General features: G+C 30.5%; 1 protein-coding gene across 1 annotated transcript in view; it reads left to right on the forward strand.

Moving 5' to 3' along the window:
- The window catches only part of UBA6 (ubiquitin like modifier activating enzyme 6), a 98,952-nt gene that overhangs the window by 62,508 nt on the left and 25,213 nt on the right, over positions 1-11,231 (forward strand). Inside the window, exons 15-22 of the mRNA XM_081249469.1 lie at positions 184-251; positions 960-1,038; positions 2,161-2,241; positions 5,685-5,762; positions 7,300-7,481; positions 9,045-9,150; positions 10,686-10,775; positions 11,011-11,091. Of these exons, the coding sequence (XP_081105595.1) occupies positions 184-251; positions 960-1,038; positions 2,161-2,241; positions 5,685-5,762; positions 7,300-7,481; positions 9,045-9,150; positions 10,686-10,775; positions 11,011-11,091 (765 nt within the window). The remainder of the gene's footprint in view (positions 1-183; positions 252-959; positions 1,039-2,160; positions 2,242-5,684; positions 5,763-7,299; positions 7,482-9,044; positions 9,151-10,685; positions 10,776-11,010; positions 11,092-11,231) is intronic.

The raw sequence follows: 11,231 nt of genomic DNA on the forward strand, positions 1-11,231 counted from the left end.
AGAATGTAAGGAATGTTTATTGCATAAGAAACAATTATATTTTTTAATCCATTATTTTACTCTGAAGCAGCATGTTTATCATTGTTTTCTTTAATGATCTTTAAATAACTACAGAAGATAATTACTTTTTCTAGCAATTTAGTTTTCTACATAGTAAGTTATGTTTTTATCTTCTACTTTAAGTTATATATTGAAGCAGCAGATATTGTCGAATCCCTAGGCAAACCTGAACGTGAAGAATTTCTCCCACGGTAATACTGACCTTTTTGTTGCTTTTTTCTTAGTTGTATGTTTATAAGAAGGAACTAGATTAAGAGTTTTTGTGCAAACATGTATTTGTTTTAGATGTCTTTTCTCCTAGCTCACTTCTGCAGTCATTTCTTCTCTACTTAGAGATTGTGTCATAATAATGCAGTATCTCTTTACCACTTTATAAATAATGAATATAAAGTGTTAAATTTATATCATGAGAATGGTTAGGTTTCAAAACACCATTCTGATTTTAGATGAAAACAATTGCTACCTGCAGCTTTTATCTATATCAGTCATTCTTTACCTTTTGGGTCACATATCTCTTTGAGAATCTGATAAAAGCTTATGAATTCATTCTCCCAAAAATACACATAACCCAAAGTTCTGCCTTCAATTTAAGTGGGTTAACAACTTCAAAGCCCAACCATAGTCTTCTCTACAAACCTTTATTAAAAATCCCTGCCTTAAAATTTTTTTTCCAGATAAACTAAAGTGACCTTTGCTTAAGTCATTAGGACTTAGAATATTAAGTCAAATGGAAAAAAGAAGCAACTGATTTCTTTATGAAGTTTCTTCTCTTTCAAATAAGATAATTTATCTGTTAGTTTGGAAGAAACTCATTAAATTGGTACTAGCAGCAATGAAATTAATCTTAATAATGTTTTTTTATGCCATTCTATTTTCTTGGTTTATATTGTTTTCTACAGAGGAGATAGATATGATGCCTTACGAGCCTGCATTGGAGACACTTTGTGTCGGAAGCTACAAAATTTGAATATCTTTTTAGTAAGTAGGAATAATAATGAGAATAAATAGTACAGACAAACTGCTATTGTATATCAAGTTAATTTATTAAAGAAAATTTGAGTACAGTTTTTAACATAGTAGACATTCAGGAAATGTTTAAAACGGGAATTTGTAAACTGTACCTGCAGACCAAATCCATCCTGCTGCCTGTTTTTATAAATAAAGTTTCAGGAGAACACAGCCAAGCCCATTTATTCAAATATTGTCTATGGCTTCTTTCATACTATAATAGTGGATCTGAGTGGTTGTGAAAAAGACCATATTGCTTACAAAGCTGAAAACATTCACTGTCTGGCCCTTTATAGAAGACGTTTGCCAACCCATCATCTAGAGAATTAGTACATGTAAAGTTAAAATACGAGTATAATAGTTTTGAACATTAAATGATATTCTAGAAATACATTAAAAATTGTGGGGTTTGGGGTTTTTTTTGTTTTTTCTTACCAAATGTAGGAATACGTAGGTGGATCTATCTTTCTTAAATGTCTTAGTGCATTGGCAGGGAAGCTCTCCCCAATAGCATAAGATGACTTCTCCTGCCACTTATTTTTTTTATTATTATAATCAGTCCTAAAAGTACTACTGATTTTTATTATTCATTTTTTAAATAATATTTTGAAAATCAGCAGTATTCTTAAGCTTTTACCTGCATGTAGAATCTCTTATTAGTTTTTACTTAAAAGTCTTAGAATAGTTATATTCATCAAATGAGTTTAGAAAATTGTGTATAAACAATCTTTTTAATTGTAATGTTGCACTGTTTCATGCTGTTTGTTTCCATCTTATATAAAAAATGAGTTCAAACTTTGGCTTTTGTGTGGAATATTAAAATGTCTTCTTTTTAAAGTAATTATAAATATTATGCTTTTCCTTCTATGACTTATACATTTTTTTAAATTGAGATACTTATAATGATATCATGAACCATTAAATATTTTAAAGTAAAATGATTTTTAAGTTACTTTAAAAGTTCAAATTATTTTTAAAAGTATGTATTTATTGTAACTTAGCATTTGAAGAAAATTAACATGAAATTGCTCTTTAGTAAGTAGATGTTTTAATTTTATTTAATCTGATACCTTTTATTTTTCCTCTCCATAGGTAGGATGTGGAGCCATAGGCTGTGAAATGTTAAAAAATTTTGCTTTGCTAGGTGTTGGCACAGGCAAAGAGAAGGGAATGGTAAGATATAAATCCTTGAGAGTTAAAAGTTTATATTTCTTTTGCTGCCCAGTTTTGAATCATGTTTGACTGCATGGATCTGAAGTATTGATTTTTGAGGATAGGGCCACTAGGCTAGAAATTGGAAGATTCTGATTCTACCCTGACCATTTTTCAAAATTTATGTGACCTTGTGACAAATAACTTGAGTTCTCTGCTCCTCAGTTTCTTTCTTTAGTATTGTGAAACTGTTATCTGTAAACCTGCCTCATAATGTAATTATGAAGATCAAATGTGAAAGGGCTTTTCAAACAATAAAGCACATTAATACTGTTATTTCTATTAGATACTACTTATTATTAAATAAATATTTAGGATGGGAGAAGTTAACATTAGAAAGTTGCAGAGTACTCAGATATTGTTTCAATTGGTGAGTATTCAAAGAAGAGTGAGTAGCGTAAACTTTGGTATACAATATAAATTCTTAAGATGATAAATGTCAGTTAACTGGAAAGCCATGTCATATATTTAAATAAAAATGTATTTCATTGATGCTGTTTGCCTTTAAGATGTACACTACAGTGGTGATGTCATAGATTTATCATGGTGACTAATAGTGAGTAATTAAATGACTAAAATTTATTTAATAGTTCACATTTTATAGTTTATTAAACTTACTCTCACAGGTACAGGCAGATGTCCTACAGTTATATTATTCCTGCTCAGCATTTCCTAAATTGTTTTCCACAAATGACTATTAGTTCTGGTAGGTTTTAAAGTATTTCTTAAAAAAAATCCTTGGTTACACAAGTTTGGATATCACCTCCTTTACTCCTTGGAAATTCATAATACATATCAGCATATAAAAGTCAGGAAAAGAACTATAGTAAATAAACCTACTTACTTCAGGTAACAAAACAAGGTAAGTTAATGTGGACAGATTTCTAGCCTACTGCAAATGCATAGTCTTGCTGTATAAATTATTATTTTTTGAAGTGTTTACATATTTAGCCAAACTAACTAGAAGGAAGGAAAGAAAAATCCCCAGGTTCCAGGAACCAAGAGGGAAATTAATTCCTGAGCTAAAAGCTGTGGTGACTCACAAGTGTTTCTGTCTTGAACATATGTCCAATACATTAACTAGAAAGAAAGTCATTTGTGAGAAATCATAACTCAGAGCTGCACCACACTGGTGTATGGGGTCCAAAATTATATCATATAAAAACTTCAAGAAGAGAAATGAATATAACAAATTTAGGGCCGTTGAAACCTCTGATTAAAACAAATGCAAAACCACATCATGGTGATACTTACACACTGAGAGTACATAGGACTATGCAGAGAAATCAACATCCATTCAAGACAATTCACAATGAAAAATGACAGTCTACTAGAAAAAGGTACCACCTGGAAGAATCAGCAAATGAAAATAGAAGAATTAACTCTGTAAGAACTATAGATAATAGGAGTGCTACAGATAATAGAACAAACTGTAAAGTTAAAAATGACCAAAGACATAGAAAGAGGAATGGAAACATGAGGAAAAAGGCACTGGAATTTTCACAAAAAGCCAAGGAAGAATTTTTGTATAATCAGTGAACTTAAAATTCAAATATAGCTGAAGTGAGAATTGATGAAAAGAAGATAAATACCCAAAATATAGTATAGAAAGATTCTTTTTTTTTACATGAAAGAGGATACATTTGCATGGTCCAACATAAGTGTAGTAGAATTTCCAGAGAGAGTAAAGATAAGGGAGAAGAAGTAATATATTCCAAGGATAAAGACAAGTTTCCAGAGTTGAAGAGACAAGTGTGTTCAGATTGAAAAGGTAAACTAATCCCAAACAAATCAAAAGCAAAGATAAAAAGAGAGATTATTTAGTAGACTTCTCATCAGCAATAAATGCACACCTGAAGATAGAGAAGCATATCTTCATAGTGCAAGGGATTATCAACCCTAGATTTCTATACCCAGCTAAATTATCTAAGAGAAAAAAAAAAAGATAATTGACTAGTAAAATGATGAAAGATTACTGCTTATTCTCACTGAAAGAACTATGGATTAATATAGGCAATGTGTGAAGCAAGGGTAAGTAGAGGCGTTTATCAACATTCTTAGATTTAAATAAGCATTAATTTTTAAAACCTTTAATTAAAATATTGACCAGTTTGGGGGTGGGCTGGTTAAGAATAAGTAAAATATTCATTGATATCATGGGAAATAGAAGGGAGAGTTCAAATATCCTCCAGTTGTTCAGGAGGAAGATGGAGATTTTAATTTTAGATCTTAAGTCACATGTACATGTTAAAATTTTGAATATCACCACATAAAAATAGAGATTTAACTTCCAAATCAGTTCAGTGAGGGGTTGACGGCATTGAGGGAGGATTAGAATCAAGAATACTTGATCAATCCAGTAGAAGAACAACAAGAACAAAAAAAAGTGGATAAAAAGTAGGGTTGGGGGAGGTAGAAGAAAAAGCTTTTTAATCAGTAATCACAATAAGTATACGTTGATTAAGCTTTTTCTTAAAGGACATTTTCTGTGCTTTTTTTTTTCCCCATTTCAAAAAGATACCCTCTAACACGTAATTACAAAGAACTGTTGAAAACAAAACAAACAAAAATATATATATACACATATCTATATATATACATATATATGTATATATATATCGGAAATGTCAGCTAAAAGAAAGTGAATGTGTTTGTGAATACAAATCAACACACTCTGAGAAGTACTGCTTCTAGTGAAATCTTTTACAAATACTAGCTTAAGTGGCAAATGCATTATGAGTACTTTTTAGATTATCTTAGATCTGTTTACTTTAATCTTGCATCCTTTAGAATGGGGGTCTGCAAACTTTTTCTTAACCAGATTGTAACTGTTCTTGGCTTGTGGATCTTAAGGCTCTGTCACAGCTGCTGAGCTCTGCCATTGCAGTATGAAAACAGCCATAAAGTGGTGTGACAGTGTTCAGTAAAATTTATTTACAAAAACAGGCAGCCTGCCTGCCCTGTAGTTTGTAGACCTCTGCTTTAGCAAGAGCTTTCAAATTGAAACATGCAGGCTTCTTTTCCAATCAATTGAGATTGAGAATAAATATGTATAGAAAGAAGAGCTAACTCCTCTATGGCTAATCCATTACGTTTCTAAAATGTGATAGTGATGTTAAACCTTTATTTTGTTATGAATAGTTAAAAAAAAGTTTTGAGTAGGAGTTGCAGTTGGTTTCAGCTGTTTTGTTTGACATGTTCCTATGCTAAACATTGTCATTAAATATAAGTATAAAAACAGTAGTATTGGTAACCAGTTTTGGAGTATTTGTATTCTTATAACTTTCACCAGACAAAATAATTTAGAATAGCTTGTGGGAGTTGTTTTAGTCATTCAGAGAAAAGCAAAGTAGATTTAAATTTATCTCTTATGTAATTTCAGCCATTTTTTTCCTCGGTATTAGGTTACAGTAACAGATCCTGACTTGATAGAAAAATCCAACTTGAATAGACAGTTCCTATTTCGTCCTCATCACATACAGGTGTGTTGTTATACTGTTTCAAATTTGAATCATCTATTCTGTTATACAAAAAAGAAGAGAGTTTCCTTTTTATAAACAGAAAATGGTGCTTGAACAATCATAGTATCTTCTTTATTAGAATCTCTCAAATATCAAATAATGGGAATGACCATAGAGAAAATATATAATTATTTTTTAATATAAAAATTAGTTTTTGCATTGATTTTGGGTGTTAAAATCTGAGTTGTGAATGATGGGCAGTATTTTTTTCATTTTATAATCAAGATGTATCTATGTATTTAATTTTAGAAACATCTTAGGATATAAAAACAGGTTCCCTAATTTGAAGTTTTTATAGATGACACATTTGGCACTGTTTTTTTTATTAACCTTTATTACAAAACAGGTAAAGTTTGAGAATTTTTTGCTCTTTTGATCTTGTTTGATTACTTAACATCCCTTTTTATCATAAAATAATTCTTATTTTCAGTCTTTTTTATGGAGGTCCAAATATGTAAGTCAGTAAAAGAAACAATTTAGTCAGTCAAGCAAATTTGCTCTTTAGAATTTTTTTTCACTTTGTTGTTCTATAACTCATTGAGAATCTTAGTAAAACTAAGAAATGTCATGAACAGAAAAGTAATTAAAGCATACTTTTCTATAGTTATATAGTAGCATAGTTAACTGAATGACCTCACCTATCCAAATACAAAGAACTAAGTAACAGGGTCTCTCATGAACTAAAATTTATGTGATAAGATTCATTCACTGACCTTTGTGCATTTTACTTATAAAAGAACTATTAAAGCCTGTTTGTTTTACACTTCTAACCAAGTTTACAGTTTGTATGTATGAATGCTAATAGCACCGAGAAGTAAAAACATGTCCGTCTAACAATATGAGAAGAGACAGATACCATTAAAACTAATGGGTTCGTTCAAGCTGAATGATCTATAGATACTTAGTGTCAGAGCCAGTACTCCCAAATAAACTATGATAGCACCTGAAAGGACACCAGTGATTTAAAAATGATCACTAACTCTAAAAGAAAAGAAAGAGTACTCTTTTTATAAAACTGAAACATATATAATAATTTTTTAAATATTTCCATCCAGAAATGGTAAAAATTTTTTAAACATTTTAGTACCAAATATTGATATTAAGTTACCATACCTCTGAGAGTTCATATTCTGTAGAACTTGGATTTCTAATATTGTACTGAATGTGTTCTCATTTTTTTTCTAGGCACTTACTCGATTCAAACCTCATTACTAGGGAAAAATGTACTTTTAATTAGACTTTTAACATTTTAAGAATTACAGAACACTTATCTATAAAATAGAAGTTATTTACATTTTTATTAATAGTGTATGAATTATTAACTCTAATGTGCATTACTAAATGCAGCATGACCACAATGAATGTAATTTCCACAAATTAAAAATGAAAACTGATCTCATTACATTATTCTTCATATAAAAAATGTTTTAAGTTCAGTCATGGCCTGTTTTTCCTGTTTACCATTTATTTCTTCTGTTTTTATATGTTATTTGTTTAGAAACCTAAAAGCTATACTGCCGCTGATGCAACCCTGAAAATAAATCCTCAATTAAAGATAGATGCACACTTGAACAAAGTATGTCCAGCCACTGAGGTGATTTACAATGATGAGTTCTATACTAAGCAGGATATAATTATTACAGCATTAGATAATGTGGAGACCAGGAGATATGTAGACAGGTATGTTCTTGAAATTCAGGTTCATAGAAATTGTCTTTCTTTTGTTTTCACTTCATTTCTCATACCTATTTATTGAAAAGTTACTGGATTTTCTGATTATTCTTTATGTTCCTATTATAGTTCTCCTCGAACCCAAGCCTTTTGATGATTTCCCATTAGAGACAGGATAAAATTTAAAATCTTTAAAATGGCCTAAATGTTTTTCATAGAGTATCTGCCACCTGACCACCACTCCAGCTTAAAATTTACTATTTCTCCCTGGCTCCCCTTATTCTAGCCACACATTCTTTCTTTCAGTTCGTACAGTGGGGGCATCTAACACTTTTCACCTCAGGGACTTGTACATGATCTCCTTCAACCTCAGGAAATTATGTTTATCTTGTTCTAAAACTCCTGACACCAAATCTGCCTACTTACTCTTCACTTCCTTTAGTTTTTTTCTCTCATCCTTTCATTTTCAACCTAAATGTCTTTATTCAAACAGACTTTCTTTAACCCCTGAATTCTAAATTAGATCCTCCTAAGATAATCTTTCACAGCACTCATTTTTCCTTCATAGCACTTATTTTTTATTGAATGCACATTTATTTAATATTTGTTTCCTCACTAAATCATTTATTCAGTTATTATTTGTTTTCCCATCACTCTGTCCTCAGTGCCCAATACATGGTGTCATTCAGTAAATATTTGTTAAATAAGTAGATGAATAAATTACTATGATGTATATACCTTACATAATCTTTCTTATATCCTTGTGTGACTCTCTAATGTTAGGGTGCTAGAGCAGATTATTAGCAGGAAAATTTACCAGTTGAGAGTACAGTGGAAAGTTTGTAAACTTGAGCAGAGAAAGGCAAAAAAGAAACTTTAAGAAATTAAAGTGTGTTGAATATAGGTATCATAAGTATTGAGAAAGAAGGTTTGGGATGAAGAAAATGTTGAAAAGATATAGTGAGGTAGAACCTATAGTCGGAAAATAAACCAAAGAAGAAATAGAAAACAAGAAAAGAAAGGGTAACACGTTAATTAAGAGTTAACCCAGAGGAAAAAAAGTTGAAGCCCAAAATTTGGTAGGAGTTTTTTTTGTTTTTTCTTTTTTCTTATTGAAGTATAGTTGATTTACAATGTTGTGGCAGTCTCTGCTGTACAGCAGTGACTCAGTTGTACACATAGAGACATTCTTTTTTTATATTCTTTTCCATTATGGTTTATCATAGGATATTGAATATAGTTCCTTGTGCTACACACAAGGAACTTGTTGTTTATCCATTCTGTGTAGGAGTTTTAGAACAAGATAAACGTAATGTGTCTTGTTCTAAAACTACCAAACTTTGGGAATGGAAGGTAGAGACAAAAATTGCTAGGGTAAGCAACAAAGTTTGTGGGAGGAAGGGGATGGTAATAATAAATGGGTTGTTTGGTGGTCATGTATCTGTTTCCTAAAGTGTTAATATCTAAGAAGTGATCAACATGTGAAATGGTCAGTAGAAATTGGTAAGTTGTCCTCTGCTTACATTGTTACTGCTCACTTTTATGTTTGTTACCTATTTTCTTTTCACATAGCCGTTGCTTAGCAAATCTACGGCCCCTCTTAGATTCTGGAACAATGGGCACTAAGGGACACACTGAAGTTATTGTACCTCACTTAACTGAATCCTATAATAGTCATGTAAGTAAACCAGTTTTTTAAAGTAAATATCTCTTATATCTCATCATTTTTATATCTCATGGTTTATTTCTCTTCATTACTCAGAAAATTTGGTTTAGCATTCCTAATCCCTTCTGTTTTTGATCTGCCAATGATGTCTGTGCATATGTGCATAGACATTTTTTTTAATGTAGCTGAACTTATTTTTTTAATCATCAAAATTTTGTTTCCGGTCTTTCTGGAATATTATTCTTGTGTTTACTGTTTGCTTCTCAGAGCTGCTTGATTAGTTTTTAGCAACCTTTGAACTGGTGACCCACCCAAAATCTTACTGAAGACTCGGTTTCTCCATATGTGGGACCAAGCCATTTATAACCATATATTTTATACAAATGATATAGGTGTAACTTTTTTTTTAACCTCCACAAGTGATTTTGAGGTACTGCCAAATTTGAAAATCACTGGTCTAAGAAATGTAGGCTTGGGGATTTAAAAAAAAAGGTCAACCCAAGTTGTAAAATTGAAAGAAGAATATTATTTTACAAGCATAAATATCCCTTTATTTAATGGATATGTTTGGTTTAGAAAATTTTTTAAATTTTAATAAAATTTGTTTTCCCCTTTACTCTCATGCAATCAGAAGTTTATATAGTGAAAACACTATAATAGACAAAATTGATAATTGATTTGAAGGAAATTAGGTGGAGAAAATCATGATATGCTGGGATCATACAAGAAGATTTTCAAAGTAGGGGATGTTACAAAATTCTGAAAGTTCCCTTGATTCTCTCATTCTACCACATCTTCCCCTTCTCCTATATGTATATTCTCTAACTTCATACTCAGAAAAACTAGAATTGAATACTACATCTGGCTTTCCTTTTTGGTTTATAAAATATTCTGTGGTATTTTATAGATAAACACACTAAAATAAAATCTCTAAGTAAAAAGAGACAAAGTGAGTTGTTTTAGATTGGGTAAGCCAATAAGACTAAATGTACCAAATGTACCCTTTAAGAGAATATGGATTTCTTCAATGGTACTTTTTCATATGACACAACATAGACATTTGCCATTTATTTAATACACAATTTCTGCAAGAAACTATACCAAGCATCAAGAACATATTCCTGCTTACAAATATTTTTTCTCCCTGGAGAAAGAAACAGTATGTGGGCACTATATTGGGAATTCTTGAATTATTTTTTAAAATGCAGAATATTTAAAGTGTTAAATGTCACCTTGATACTGGGAGGAAAAAAAAAAGTAATTATATATGATAATCTGCTATATGAGTACTACATGGTACCAAAGGAGTGCACAGATAATAAGTGACAATAGAATTCGTGTTTGTTGTTACATTGCTATAAACACATGGGTTAAGTGTCAAAAGAATAAACTTTTCTTCTTAATGTGTAGGAGAAAGAAGATAAAAAATGTTGGATTTATTTTATTTTTGAATTTTATTTTTTAATGGTCTTAAAACACTCAAGTAAATTCATTCCATAAAAAATTGTCATTGCTTCTCTTAACTGTTGTCATATTTTATAAAATAGCGGGATCCCCCAGAAGAGGAAATACCATTTTGTACCCTAAAATCCTTTCCAGCTGCTATTGAACACACTATACAATGGGCAAGAGATAAGGTAATAAAGATATTTTTTAAGAAATTTTTCTTTGAAGTAGAAAAGATGATATTTCCAACTTTTTTAAAATTTTTTAATTTAATTTTATTTATTTTTTATACAGCAGGTTCTTTATAGTCATCAATTTTATACACATCAGTGTATACATGTCAATTCCAATTGCCCAATTCATCAGATATTTCCAACTTTTAAACATACTTTTATTTGTAATGTGTTTTCCTCTTTTCCCTTATAGTTTGAAAGTTCCTTTTCCTACAAGCCTTCATTGTTTAACAAATTTTGGCAAACCTATCCATCTGCAGAAGAAGTCTTAAAGGTAAAAGTCAACACACTTTTTTTTTTAATTGAAGTATAGTTGATTTACAATGTTGTGGTAATTTCTACTGTACAGCAAAATGATTCTGTTATATGTATATACATTCTTTTTCATATTCTTTTCCATTATGGTTTATCACA

This window comes from Mesoplodon bidens (genome assembly GCF_964165515.1).
Source record: "Mesoplodon bidens genome assembly, chromosome: 1".
In the NCBI taxonomy this organism is placed as follows: domain Eukaryota; kingdom Metazoa; phylum Chordata; class Mammalia; order Artiodactyla; family Ziphiidae; genus Mesoplodon; species Mesoplodon bidens.